The sequence below is a fragment of the Oryctolagus cuniculus genome, chromosome 13 (assembly GCF_051225735.1).
Source record: "Oryctolagus cuniculus isolate XC-2025 breed Fujian yellow rabbit chromosome 13, ASM5122573v1, whole genome shotgun sequence".
NCBI classification, from domain to species: domain Eukaryota; kingdom Metazoa; phylum Chordata; class Mammalia; order Lagomorpha; family Leporidae; genus Oryctolagus; species Oryctolagus cuniculus.
In genome coordinates this window covers 30,471,940-30,487,473 of record NC_142879.1, presented here as the reverse complement: position 1 = coordinate 30,487,473, position 15,534 = coordinate 30,471,940, and the positions used below count along the sequence as shown (strand labels likewise).

Sequence of the window (15,534 nt, the reverse complement as noted above, 5' to 3'; positions counted from 1 at the left end):
TAAAATGTTGCAGCATTATGCCTGTGGTATTCTAAGTATTTAAAAGTTTGTTGATATTATTGTTGTAAGCTTAGGATTTCTATAAGAAATCGAAGGTTCATTTGCTAAATTATCCTGCTGTAGAGCATCCACTACAGTAAAATACCCAGATGGATTAATGGGTGGTGTGAAGTTGCAAAAGGTTATGCCCCTGGGGTAGCTAATGGTACACTAGAGAGAGGTATTTTCTGATAGTCTTATAATAATTTTAATACATGTTAAGCGTTGAGGAATTACATAATGGTAGAAGCAATAAATTCTGTAAGATAGCAGAAGGAGGAAGAATCCTCTAATTTGGAGGAGCTCAGAATAGAAAATTGTTACAGATGCGTAGAGACTGCCTTCCTGAAGGAGAGATCATGGTGTCTGGTGAGGCATTATCGATGTGTATTTCCCTGTTCAGTGTTTATTTTTAGCATGCAGATATGCTCTGTCTTCCATTTGAAAACTCTTGATCACAATTCGTTCTTTAGTTATTGACTCATTTTCTTGCTGTCATTTTCAGCAAAAGTCCTTAAAGAACTTTTAAATGTTCCAAATTCCATTCTCCTGTTATCTCCTCAAGCTGTTTCCATCAGTCCTTTGCTCTCTTCATTACCCTGTAACTTTTCTTGTTAAAGTTTTCAAGGACCTCTGGCTTTTTAAGCCCAAGTCATGGTCTGTCTCATTTTATCTGATGTATAAACAGCATTAGAAATAGTTGATCATTCCCTTGTCACTTGGATGCCAGTACGCCACATTCTCCTGGTTTTACTGCCAAACCCCTGGCCAGTCCCTCTTTCTCTTATGCCTTTTGTTCCACTTGCCCCAGCCACTTACTTGGAGAGTCCTCCAGAATTCTCTAGGTCTTTGCTGTATCCACACTCATCCCCTTGAGGATATTTACTTTATAAATCATCTATAAGCATGACAATGTTTAAATGAAATCCATACTCGTATTTACAAAAGTACATGACATGACATGAAACATATCTCTCAAGTTTAATGTGTCCCAAACTGGTCTGATTTCCCTTCCAAGTCTGTTTTATCTAAAATCTTTTCATTTTAGTTAATGACAACTCTATGCCTCCATTTACTCAGACCAGAAGCCATGATATCATCTTTGGATTCTTTCTCTTACTGTCTATATATGATCCATTAGAAAATCACATCAACTCTATCTGAAACATCCATATTTTTTCATTCTTCCTATGTGCAATAATTCCTTTGTTATATATGCTTATTTTTTCTGTGTATCTATCATTACACCTCCTGCACATGCTACCCAGGGAAAGATACAACAGTTAAGCTGCCTCTTGGGACATCACCATAACATGTTGGATTACCAGTTCCAGTCCCGGGTTCTCCAATTTCCGCCCAGCTGCTTGCTAATGTGTCAGGGAGACAATGGAGGATGGTCCAAGTACTTGAGATCCTACCACTCTTAAGGGAGACCCAGAATAGGTTTCTGGCTTCACCTGGCCCCGTCCCAGCTATTGTAGCCATCCATGGGTGTACAGAACAGGACTGCAGGTATGATTCAACATACGCAGAATAATGAATGTGATATATCACTTGAACAAATGGAGGACTACAAACCATATGATTAGCTCAATAGATGCAGAGAAAGTATTTGATAAAACATATTTTCTTTTTTTATTTTTTTTGGCAGGCAGAGTGGACAGTGAGAGAGAGAGAGACAGAGAGAAAGGTCTTCCTTTACCGTTGGTTCACCCTCCAATGGCCGCCGTGGCCGGTGCGCTACGGCTGGTGCATCGCGCTGATCCAAAGCCAGGAGCCAAGTGCTTATCCTGGTCTCCCATGGGGTGCAGGGCCCAAGCACTTGGGCCATCCTCCACTGCACTCCCTGGCCATAGCAGAGAGCTGTCCTGGAAGAGGGGCAACCGGGACAGAATCCGGCGCCCCAACCGGGACTAGAACCCAGTGTGCTGGCGCCGCAAGGCGGAGGGTTAGCCTAGTGAGCCACGGTGCCGGCAAAACATCTTTTCATTATGAAAATTTTAAATTGGGCATAGAAGGAATATACAGTCAACACAATATATGACAATCTCACAGCCGGTATCATATTGAGTGGAGAAAAACTGAAAGCACTTCCACTAAGATCTGGAACCAGACACAGATGGCCACTCAGGATGTTACTATTTAATATAGTTTTGGAAGATTTTGCCAGAGTTATTAAGCAAGAAACAGAAATCAAAAGGGATGTAAATTGGAAAGGAGGAATTCAAATTATTCCTGTGTGCAGATGACAGGATCCTATTTAAAGGAGAACCAAAAGACTCCACTAAGAGACTACTGAACTCATAAGAGAGTTTGGCAGAGTTACAGGGTATAAAATCACCACACAAAAATCAAAAGCATTTGTATACACTAAAAATGTCATGCTGAGAAATAAATTAGATCAGTCCCATTCACAATAGCTGCAAAAATTTAAAATACCTTGGAATAAATTTAACCAAGGATGTGAAATATCTCTACATTAAGGAAAGAAATAGAAAAAGAAACAAAAAAAAAAAAGGAAAAATCATCCCTGCTCATGGATTGTAGTATTTAATATAATCAAAAAGTCTGTGCTACCCAAGCAACCTACAGATTCAATGTGATTCCAATCAAAATATCAAGGACAGTCTTCACAGATCTAGAAAAAACAATCATAAAATCCATATAGAAACACAAAAGAACCCAAATAGTCAAAACAATATTAAATACGGAAAGTAGAGCCAAAGGCATCACAATACCAGATTCAAGACATAATATAGGGCAGTTGCAATCATAACAGCCTGGTACTGGACATGTGGACCATTGGAACAGAATTGAAACCCAGAAACTAATCTACACATCTTATAACCAACTTTCCTTGAGAAAGGACATTCTTTTCAACAAATGGTGTTGGGAAAATTGGATCTCCACATGCAGAAATGTGAAATAAGACCTCTACCTTGGCCGGAGCCGCAGCTCACTAGGCTAATCCTCTGCCTGCGGTGTCGGCACCCTGGGTTCTAGTCCCGGTTGGGGCACCGGATTCTGTCCCGGTTGCTCCTCTTCCAGGCCAGCTCTCTTTTGTGGCCCGAGAGTGCAGTGGAGGATGGCCAGGTCCTTGGGCCCTGCACCCACATAGGATACCAGGAGGAAGCACCTGGCTTCAGATTGGCTCAGTGCACCGGCCATAGCAGCCATCTGGGGGGTGAACCAATGGAGAAGGAAGACCTTTCTCTCTGTCTCTATCTCTCATTGTCTAACTCTGCCTGTCAAAAAAAAAAAAAAAAAAAAAAAAAAAAAAAAAGACCCTACCTTACATCCTAAATAAAAATCAACTCACAGTGTACCAAGGGTCTAAACCTAAGAACTGAAACCTGTAAAATTACTGGAAGAAAACATAAAGGAGAGAATGTGAGACATTGGTCTAGGCAGACTTCTTGAATGAAACACGAAAAGCAGAGGAAATAAAAGAACATAGACAAAGGGAATTCCATCAAGCTAAGAAGTTTCTTCACCACAAAGGAGATAAGTAACAAGGTAAAGAGCCAGTTAATAGAAAATATTTGCTAACTATGCATCTGATAAAGGATTAATATGCAGAGTATATAAGGAGCTTAAGAAACTCAACAACAACAAAATATATAAATAATCCAGCTAAAAAATGGGCAATAGACATGAACAAGCATTTTCCAGAAGATGAAATTCAAATAGAAAACAGATACTTGAAAAAATGGTCAGGCACACTACTTTCAGAGAAATGCAAACAAAAACCACAATGAAGTTTTACCTTACCACAGTTAGAATGGTTATCATCCAGAAATTAAATAACAAACACTGGTTAGGATGTAGAGGAAAACGTACCCCAATACACTGTTGGTGGGAATGTTAACTGGTACAACCAATATGGAAGACAATATAGATTTCTCAGAAATCTGAAAATGGATCTACAATATGACCCAGCTATCCCAGTCCTAAGAATATATCCAAAGGAGATGAAAGCAGCATATGGAAGGGTTACATGTACCTCTATGTTCATAAAAGCTCCAGCACAATTCATAATATCTAAGCTATATGATATACCTACATGATGGAATACTGTTCAGCCATAAAAAGAATAGCATTCTGTCTTTTGCAACAGAAAAGATGGAACTGGAGACTATTATGCTTAGTGAAATAAGCCAGATCCAAAAGACAAACATGTTTTCTCTGACTTGTGGTAGCTAATATATACAGTACACACACACACACACACACACACACAAAAACCTCTTAAAGTATATTAATAAAATTGACATCTTGGGATTTGATTACTGTTTATAGCTCTTGTCTATATTCCTGATGAGCAGTGATCTTTCTATTTTTACTGGTTAAACTCTTTATTTAGTGGAGCATTGAGCCTGTAATTTTAAATTAAGTTGAAATTACATTATCATACAAATTGGGAGGGAAAAAGCCATTGTAATCCATAAGCCGTACTTTGGAAATTTATATTCATTAAATAAAAGTTAAAAAAATAAATACATGGAATATCCTAATTTGGGCTATTTTAATAAGAAGCCAATTATTTTGATAATAAAATGAGTTTTAAAATTTTAAAAAAATAGAATCATCACCAATAAATTAGATAAAATAACTTTTTCCATTCTTACACTTTCATTCTGTTTTTATTTTTATTGGCAAGGTGTGTTTCTTGTAGGCAGCATATAGATGGGTCTTATTTATTTTCTAATCCATTCAACTAGTCTTTTTTTTTTTTTTTTTTTTTTTTTGACAGGCAGTTAGACAGTGAGAGAGAGAGAGACAGAGAGAAAGGTCTTCCTTTTTCCGTTGGTTCACCTCCCAAGTGGCCACTACAATGGCGCGTTGCGGCCAGTGCACTGCACTGATCCGAAGCCAGGAGCCAGGTGCTTCCTCTTGGTTTCCCATGCAGGTGCAGGGCCCGAAGACCTGGGCCATCCTCCACTGCACTCCTGGGGCCACAGCAGAGAGCTGGCCTGGAAGAGGAGCAACCGGGACAGAATCCGGTGCCCCAACCGGGACTAGAACCCAGGGTGCCAGTGCTGCAGGCAGAGGATTAGCCTAGTGAGCTGTGGCACAGGCCCTGTATCTTCTAATTGGAGAATTTAGTCCATTTACATTCAAAGTTACTGCTGCTATGTATTGACTAGGGCTTGCCATATTTCCATAAATATTCATATAATTTGTTTTGGGTCTCTTTTGTATTTTTACTTAGAGGTTTTCTGCATTCAAATTCTTTCATGATGATGATTATCTTTTTTTGTTTCAGTGTGTAGTACATCCTTAAGTATCATTTGTAAGACTGACCAGGTGGTAACAAATTCTTTAAATTTTTGTTTATCTTGGAGATATTTTTGTTAGTCTCAAAGATCTTTATTTCACATTCATTTATAACTGAGAGTTTCACAGGGTACAGTATTCTGGGTTGATTTTTTTTTTTAGCACTTAGATTATATCTCTCCATTCTCTCCTAGACTGAAGAGTTTCTGATGAGAAATCTGTCAATCTAATTGGAGATCATTTAAAAGTAATATGTTTCTCTCTTGCAAATTTTAGAAAATTTTCTAAATTAAAATACTTTTGAAAGTTTGACTATAATTTGTCATGGTGAAGATCTTTTCTGGTCATGTCTTTTTGGGGTTTTATGTGCTTCCAGGGTTTGGATGTCTATATAATTCTCCAAATTAGGGAAATTTTCTATTACTTAATTGAATAAGTTTTCTAAGTCATTCTGTTTTTCCATTCCTTCAGAAACTCCTAAGACATATGTTTGGCTGTTTGGTAGTATCCTATAGACCCTGAACATTATTTCTGTTTTTGCTAATTCTTCTGCCACCTCCTTCTCATTTTTAAAAAAGGATTTATTTATTTATTTGAAAAAGCTACACAGAGAGAAAAGGAGAGGCAGAGAGAGAGAGAGAGAGAGGTCTTTCATCCGCTAGTTCACTCCCAATTCCTTTTAGTGGCTAGAGCTGTGCTGATCCAAAGTCAGGAGCCAGGAGCTTCTTCTTGGTCTCCCACACAGGTGCAGAGGCCCAAGAACTTGGGCCATCTTCTACTGCTTTCCAGACCATAGCAGAGAGCTGGATTGGAAGTGGGGCTGTGGGGACTTGAACCGGCATCCATATGGGATGCCAGCATTGCAGGCTGCAGCTTTACCTGCTATGCCACAGTGCCAGCCCCCTCCTTCTCTTTTTATTTTTTGTCTGATGGATATATTTCAAAATACTTGTCTTCTAGTTCAGATACTCGTTCTTATGCCTCACCAAGCCTGTTGTTAATGCTTTCCACTGTAGTATTTACTTGACAAGTTGATTTCTTCATTCCTAATATTTCAGTTTGACTTTTCTTTAATATCTGTATTTTTTATGCTGAATTTCTCATCCATGTTATGTAAGGATTTCTTTAGTTCATGTAACTTCCCGGTGTCTTTGAGTAATACTTGAAAAGGAATTCAAAATGAAAATTGTAAGATGGCTCCTAGCTTACTAGAGGCCTTGCAGAAGAAGGAAGTGGTGGTGCTGGTAGAGCAGAGGCAGTATATTTAGACTGGTACCTGATACTTCCATTTCTATTCACTTATAAGCTGTTGATGACCTCATGAAATGGAACTGGTTAATTTCAATTTCTCTTGACAACAAAATGAATGTCATTATGGGGTAGATATGATTTGGGTATGGACTTGAAAAGACTTGAAAATCTAAATATGTTTTAAATAGAATTCCTCTAACCATGATTCTCAGCTTTGGATATTTTGGTCTGAATAATGTTTTGGGGAGAGGAGTTGTATAAATTATATTATTTAGATGATTCTTAGGCTTCTCCACACTAGATGTCTATTGAAGTCCTCCCCAAACTGGGACACCCAAGACATTCTCCAGCCGCTGCCCATTGTCCTTAGGCTTCAAAATCACTCCCTGTTGAGATTTTGTGTTTTAATTTAAGGCCTACATCATCTTCTTTTCAATGTTTTACTGTCCCATGTCTTAAGACTTTAAGGGGTTCTAGGGGAAAATTCAGTTCCTTATTTTAGGAATCCAATTCAGGTGGAAATTTTAGTTTCTCTGGTTAGTCAAGAATATTGTCAGTATTCATATGTCTTCCTCACATTTTCTGCCCTTGAAATTAATAGTACGATTTTTACTTCCCTATTGTTTTTCTTACTGATGTCAGTCAATTTTTGGATTATAGTTTTTTAAAAAAGATTCTTATTATTTTATTATAGTGTTGGGAAAAAGAGGAAATAGGCAAATTCTTCATCTGGATTTTGCAAAAATACTCTTACTTTTGGTTATAACTATTTAAATGTATGTTTTCATGACAATAGTTATAATTATTACCTACATTTTTTATTGAGCAAAATAATCACATTATTGTTATTTTTACTCCTTTCCTATTGTTCTTTATGATTGTTTTCTCTTTACTATTACATGAGTGAACCATTTCTAGCAAGGTCAATCCTTTTTCAGATAGCCAAAGATATACAATATGCTTATCCTTTACTTCTATCATCTTGAGCACAAACCACCATATTCACATATATACCTAAGGATCAGCTTAATCATAATTTAATTAACTGTTTTGGATAGTAACATATTACTTAGTGGTAACATAGATTGAGGCAAGAACTTTTGTTTCAAGTGAGTTTTTTTATGAAGCAAAAAATGTGTACATTTAAAGTGCTTGAATCAATGCCACATGAAAATGAATCTGCTCCCTTACTTTACTCTCAGTCACAGGCAGAGAAGCCAGTATGTTTCTGAATTCTGTTCCTCATGCTGTTTCTTAGACGTCTGAGCATTTTGTACATTGCACCTCTGCCAATCTCTGTACAAATTCTGCTACATTTCAGAATTTGTGTTTAAGAAAATGTGCTGATGGAGTGATTGGTGGTTTATAGCTCCAATTTTGGCTGCTTAAGAAGATGATTCTTGAGCAGCGGAGGGTCAGCTTGGCATTTTTGATTGGTGCATCCCTTTTCCCTGGTATAATGTGCAAAGGTATCTTTGCTAACCTTCTTTGGAGCTCTGTGTTATTTGGTTTCAGAACTTGAAGTTTATGGTAAAAGCCAAATGAATAGTTTCCAATGCAATTCCATCTGTGATTCAGCTAATGGAAATTCTCTGGATTTTGTCATCTCATCTTCTCCAAAATTGAGTCAAAAAGTCATTTTGAGATTTCTACTTCCAACTAAACAAGTAAATCTACTAGATTTATATTTCCACCTGAAATGACAAAAAAATGGTCAAAATATATATCAAACAATTGTTGGCAAGACCTTGGCTATTAGGCAGAAATGACAGTGTTCCCTGTGAGATAGGAAATACATTAGATGAGTCTTCCAATTGCTGGAAGTTGTAATAGATGGGGGCAAGAGTTTTGCAAATCCAAAGTGGTTAGAGTTTGCAGAGAGGAGAAACAGTGGAAAAGAGGTAATTCCATAGATATTCAAATTATCTTCCTTAAATATGCAGCTCACTACTGATCATTCCATGTGTTGAGGCAGGAGAAAATGCAAGCTGTAAGGAATTTAGGTAATAGGGCTTTGTATTTACACAAAACAGGGAATAGTGCCTATTTGCGAAGCACAAGTGGAGAAAACTCCCGATTTCCAGAGAATTAGATGGAGAACTGCTGCAGTGCCACCTAATAAATATTAAGAACAACACCTCCAGGGAACAAACTGTTCCGAAGTAATTTCATTACATCCCAGATCAAAGGTCAGGAATATTTGTAAGAACACTAAAATATCTAGCACTCAACAAGAAAAGATTCACAGCATCTGGCACGAACAGAAATTTAATTGACGTTGTAGTCAATATCATATCTGTTAACTTGTGTGACTTCCTTTACTGGCTTAACACATTAATAATTATGTATTTACAATTCTATGGTTTGGCTTTGTGCTGGTCTGAATTGGCGTGGCTGTTTTGGTTACTGCCTCATTTTCTGTGGTTAGATGGTGAGAATACTGGTAGCTAGATAACTGAGGGAGACCTCACTCACATATGTGGTGGTTAGCAAGCATGTAATTGTGGTGTTAGGAGCATCTGTTGGCTGGAAACTTGTTTCTCTTCATTGTCCTCTGACGCTCCAACAGGACAGCTTGAGGTTGTTCACAAGGTGATCTGAGAGTTTTAAGTCCAGTAAAAGAGAATGAATACAAGATGTATAACCATTCTCAAGCTTCTTCTTACATTGTTTTTGCTAACATTTTGTTGGGCAAATAAGATCAATATGTTAACCTAGAGTTAGTATGGAAGTATTCTATCAATGAGCATGGAAAGAGAGCATGTTATCTGACTTTTTGTGTATTTTTTAAATTTAAGGTGTACAAATTTCATGTATTTCATATATACAGAGTTAGGAACATAGTGATACTTCCCACTCTACCCTCCCTCCCACCCATGCTCCCACCCTTCCTCTTCCTTCCTCTCTCCTAATCTCAATGTACAGCACACTAAGGACAGAGATCCTACATGAGGAGTAAGTGCACAGTGACTCCTGTTGTTGACTTAACAAATTGACACTCTTGTTTATGGCATCAGTAATCACCCTAGGCTCTTGTCATGAGCTGCCAAGGCTATGGAAGCCCCCTGAGTTCACTGACTCTGATCATATTTAGACGAGGCCATGGTCAAAGTGGAAGTTCTCTCCTCCCTTCAGAGAAAGGTACCTCCTTCTTTGATGACCTATTCTTTCCACTGGGATCTCACTCGTGGATATCTTTCATTTAGGTTTTTTTTTTTTTTTTTTTTTTTTTTTTTTTTTTTTTTTTTTTTTCCCCAGAGTGTCTTGGCTTTCCATGCCTGAAATACTCTCACAGGCATTTCAGCCGGAACCACATGCCTTAAGGCTGATTATGAGGCCAGAGTGCTGTTAGAACATTAAATTAGCAAACAAAAAAGCAGTCTGCACATTAATGTTTATTGCAGCTCAATTCACAATAGCTAAGACCTGGAACCAACCCAAATGCCCATCAACAGTAGACTGGATAAAGAAATTATGGGACATGTACTCTATAGAATACTATACAGCAGTCAAAAACAACGAAACCCAGTCATTTGCAACAAGATGGAGGAATTTGGAAAACATCATGCTGAGTGAATTAAGCCAATCCCAAAGGGACAAATATATGTTCTCCCTGATCGGCGACAACTAACTGAGCACCAAAGGTGAAACTTGTTGAAGTGAAATGGACACTATGAGAAACAGTGACTTGATCAGCTCTTGTCCTGACGGTTGATGTACAATGTAATACTTTATCCATTTTAGTATTTTTTTTTTTGTTCTAGTACTATTGGTTGAACTCTGTAATTAACACACAATTGTTCTTAGGTGTTTAAATTTTAACTGAAAAGTGATCCCTGTTAGGAATTTGGAAAACATTATGCTGAGTGAAATAAGCCAATCCCAAAGGGACAAATACCACTTGTTCTCCTTGATAGGTGACAACTAACTGAGCACCAAAAAGGAAATCTGTTAAACTGAAATGAACACTATGAGAAACGGTGACTTGATCAGCCCTCACCCTGACTGCTGATGAGCAGCTTAATATGTTATCCCTCTTAGTATTTTTTTTGTTTGTTCTACTTAATACATTTGGTTGAATACTGTAATCAATACACAATTCTTCTTAAGTGCTGAAACTTAACTGAAAAGTGATCGCTGTTAAATATAAGAGTGGGAATAAGAGAGGGAAGAGATGTGCAATTCGGGACATGCTCAAGCTGACTTACCTCAAATGGTAGAGTTAGAAACATACCAGGTGATTCCAATTCAATCCCATCGAGGTGGCACGTACCAATGCCATCTCACTAGTCCCAGTGATCGATTTCTGTTCACAATTGATTGTAATGATAGGACTAAGAACCAAAGGGATCACATAAACAAGAACAGTGTCTGCAAATACTAGCTGATAGAATCAAAAAGGGAGAGAATGATCCAACATGGGAAGTGAGATACACAGCAGACCCATAGAATGGCAAATGTTCTTTCTTCTTTTTTTTTTTTTTTTAACAAATATTCTCCTTGAATTTGAAACATTGGCCAAGTTTTCCCACTGGAGGATACAGGGCAGTGCTCTCAGGAGTCAAGCAAAAAGTATGGGCCAGGGTGACTATGAGGTTATTCACCCATATAGAAAGTTTATATACTTAAGCAGCACTTCTATCCCTCAGAAGGAGTGGAATTAAGGTTACCAGCAGTCTTACTTAGGTTTCAGGAGGTAAAGATGCTCCATCTGACGCATGTATAATAATGTAACAAAATATATAAAAGGTAGTTTTTATACAGAATGCATTTTTATTTCTTTTTCACTCTTCCTTGGTTTTGAAAGACCATTCTTTTACAAGCAGGGAAAGTATTAGATTATTCCTTGACAGAAATATAATAGATGCCCAACCCCTTACATTTCTTGTCAACTATTTGGAGAACAGAAATAACACACGTGAATCACCAAAAAAAAAAAAAAAAAAAAAAAAGGTCTAAATGAAAAGAAGGTATCCTAGTGTTGATCAGAGTGCTAACCATGGCTGTATGTGACAAATAAGCACCATTTATTTTTGCGCTGCCAATCAGATTCCTATCGTGAGTGATTATCTGGTTTCTTATGGAGTTAGATGGGAGTTGGGGGTAGGTAACACAGGCAGGAGTGAGGAGGCATGCATAGTGTTGCTCAGTTTGACAAATCTGCATGTGTTTTGAGTATTGAGACTCATTGCTATCCACAATTACATCTGGTATATTTATAATGCTTTAATTTTCAAGATATTACATCATTTCATGTAAATTATCTGATCTTAAAATAATGATTTCAGGTCTTCCTATTTCTCAGATAGGGAAAAATGAAGCAGTGAATGATAGATTTTTTTAAATAGTTTCATTTAAAGCTCTTTTCCATTCAAATTCTTGCAACTGAATCCTGAACTCCTGTGATAGTTCTTAATACCTTGAAATCAGTGTAGATCAAATCATGTCTTCCCACATGTAGGATACTTCTATCTGTGGAAACCATACCTGTAATTGTGAATAGCTGGCTTTAGATCAAGTGAAGGAAAATGAGCGGAAGAAAGGCCACTCCTGACTGTTAACAGAGATTTGAGTCTGTGTCTACAGCTCTCTATTACATCCCTGAGTTATTATTAAGTTTCTCATCTTTATTTTACATCTCATTACATTTGTCCTCTTCCAAGTAAATTTTAGCTCTGTTGTGTACTAACAGTGGAAGCGAGCTTCAACTAGTTCAAGGAAAATGCATGCTATGTGCAAACTGTGTGTGGATTTCAGAACTTTCACACCAATATAACATATTTTGATTCTATTATTCCATGAACATTTTGAAGTACCCTCATATTATCTATGTATACAGTGGATGACAATTGCATGTTTTGTGTAATTTTATTCTGATGATGGCAGCTTGAAGAGAAAGCATACCCATTTTTTTTTTCTTTGACAGACAGAGTGGACAGTGAGAGAGAGAGAGACAGAGAGAGAAAGGTCTTCCTTTGCCATTGGTTTACCCTCCAATAGCCGCCGCGGCCAGCGCTGTGGCCAGCGCATTGTGCTGTTCTGAAGGCAGGAGCCAGGTGCTTCTTCTGGTCTCCTATGCGGGTGCAGGGCCCAAGCACTTGGGCCATCCTCCACTGCACTCCCTGGCCATAGCAGAGAGCTGGCCTGGAAGAGGGGCAACCGGGACAGAATCCGGCGCCCCAACCGGGACTAGAACCTAGTGTGCCGGCGCTGCAGGCGGAGGATTAGCCTAGTGAGCCGCGGTGCCCGCCCCAGTGCTTTAAATTGCTTTCAAATGCTCTAAAACAAGTAATGTTTTTGTATATTTTGTCATAATATAAATCAGCCGAACAGTCATAGTATGATGAAAGAATAATATCAATGAATGATAGGTTTACTGAATATTCCTGAAAGGGGAGTTGTGTAAGAAAAATATATTAAGGTTAATATCAGTAGGCATAAGTGATGCTACTAACAAAAAACTTAACACACTATACAAACCTTGATGGGACGATGTTATTACAGAAAGATTCTTCTTAGTTTAAACACCTGGCGTATATAAAATGTGTCTGGGTCAACCAGGTAGTAAGGTGAGAGGAATAAAACAAAACCAAATGAACTACTTTTTAGTCTTTTCATCTCTATATTTTGATTTCTTTGTATATATGTATACTCTGTTATGCTTAATTCTCCCTTTCCATTTTACTCACTGCTGTCTTCCGTGGAGTTTATTTCCATTCAGTTCTATATATGCACCCTGCTGAAGCCATCCATGTTTTGTGTCAAGAGGAAAAATACCTTATTACCTTCTTGTCTATTTAACATTTAAAGTTTTTTTTTTTCTTTCCCTCCCTCCCTGTCTTGTACCTAATGAGCAAATTATCTAAAAATAGATACGTTCATCATTCTACAAAATGTTCTATCTTCTCTAGATTGGAGGCCAATGTAATTGTAAGAGACATGTGTCTGGCAGACAGTGCAATCAGTGCCAGAATGGATTCTACAATCTACAAGAGTTGGATCCTGATGGCTGCAGTCCCTGTAACTGCAATACCTCTGGGACAGTGGATGGAGATATTACCTGTCACCAAAATTCAGGCCAGTGCAAGTGCAAAGCAAACGTTATTGGTATGTGTAATGCAAAAGTTTACAGTCACATCTCTATTACCATCTGGAATAAAATTCTCTATTTGATTTCTTAACTGAAGAGTAAAGCAAATTTCCTCGCTCAAGGCAGGCTGAAAAAAAAACAATTTGGATGAAATTAACTGTCTAAAAATGATTAAATTAATATTTCTATCAAACTACAGCTTGAAGCTTAGTTTAATCAACCCTTTAGAACTTCCTTTATTCTGTAGCTGCATTAGTTCACATGGTTCAATACTAATAAGTCACAGAAAAATATCATTTGCTGACTGCATAGATGTTTCTTTTAGAAAATTAGCACTTTTTCAAAATGTTTTATACTTAATGAGTTCTAAGCAAATCATTTCCATGCTAGTTTTCTTAATAGACCAAAATAAATGGATTTTTTTCAAAATATTCTTTGCTACAGGGAGCTTTGTGATAAATCTTTCCATTTTTTTCTATTATATTTCTTTGAACTGTTCCTATGAAATGCAAAATAAGTCAACATAATTCCACAGATCATGTATATTGCTGGGGTTAGTTATAAAGGGCCACATAATTTTAATTTTGTAATTCACTGCCAAGTTGATTATAATAAACAGCTACCTTCGGTGTTATTTATCATTTTTTTATACACGACGTGCTTTTTTGTTTGTTACTCCCACAGGTATTTTTCAGAAATTAGATTTGATTATAGCAATTTATTACATCCAACATTTTTGAGGGGAACCACCGCCACATAAGGACAAAATTTATCAAGTGCCCAAAACACACTATATACATAATGCACTTTGAAATTTTGATATATGAGAATATTATGAGAGGAAAGTTTCCTGATGAAGTGAGTCCAGTATTGTAACTGAATCTATCTTGGTTCGTATAGGAAGTTTAAAAAAGACCTTTGCCTTTCTATTGTCATTCAAGTCACTGAGTATTTCATGGTTTTTGTAATACTGACCTGTGCCTTACAGGAATAAAACATGCGCAGCAGTGACCACACACACATACATTTATTTGCACGCGTATACATGAACTTACCTTTAATGCTTTCACTTCTGTCATGTAATTCCTGAATCTAATTCTTCATGTTTTACATTTTTAGTTATACATTCATCATGTTATGGATTTCAGTTAGCAAAGCATTCCAATTTACGTTAATAAAAAGGAATATGGATGCTCTTGATGGTATTACATGAGATTTCTCTGACTTCAAAAAAGATTGGTCAGAATCTGTGACATGCCTTATCTTTGTGCATTTCAAGCATATCCAAACTAACTTTTTAGCAAGAATGAAATAACTGGCTTTTCAAAAGAAGCACGTCTTTTTATATATTATCTGTGATGCCAAATTAATTCATAAGACTTGAATTCAGTCTCTGTGGCATCCTTTATTCTTTAATGTGAAACATACAATGAGAGGGCTACTTTTCTATATTAAGGGAGTATTTCCTGTGGTGGTTAGATTCCAGAGCTTGAGGAAGGGAAAAAATCCAAATTTACATAGAATTTGTCATGTTATTTACCTATTGGTTGTTCCGTATAGTTTTCTGCAAGAACATATGATGACTATATCATTTTACTATGAACAATTATTTCTAGAGTTATTTCTGTGGTTTTAGTATTTTAGCAAAAACATAAACCTGATATCTATATATGTTTATATACATTTATATTTATTGTCCTAATTTGGTTAGCAAGTAACCTTATTCAATTTTACATTGTTAATATGAAGGGGGAAAAACAGAAAATACAAATGTGTATTGTATATGCTTCAGAAAGCAAACTGTTAGAGTTAACAAAACTGTTAAATCTTACTAATGATTCTATCACCAGTAAAATACATTAGCACCAATAATTTTA

General features: G+C 37.0%; 1 protein-coding gene across 1 annotated transcript in view; it reads left to right on the top strand.

Moving 5' to 3' along the window:
• The window catches only part of USH2A (usherin), an 870,853-nt gene that overhangs the window by 231,697 nt on the left and 623,622 nt on the right, over positions 1–15,534 (top strand). The window contains exon 13 of the mRNA XM_089312189.1: positions 13,479–13,674. Within this exon, the coding sequence (XP_089168315.1) occupies positions 13,479–13,674 (196 nt within the window). The remainder of the gene's footprint in view (positions 1–13,478; positions 13,675–15,534) is intronic.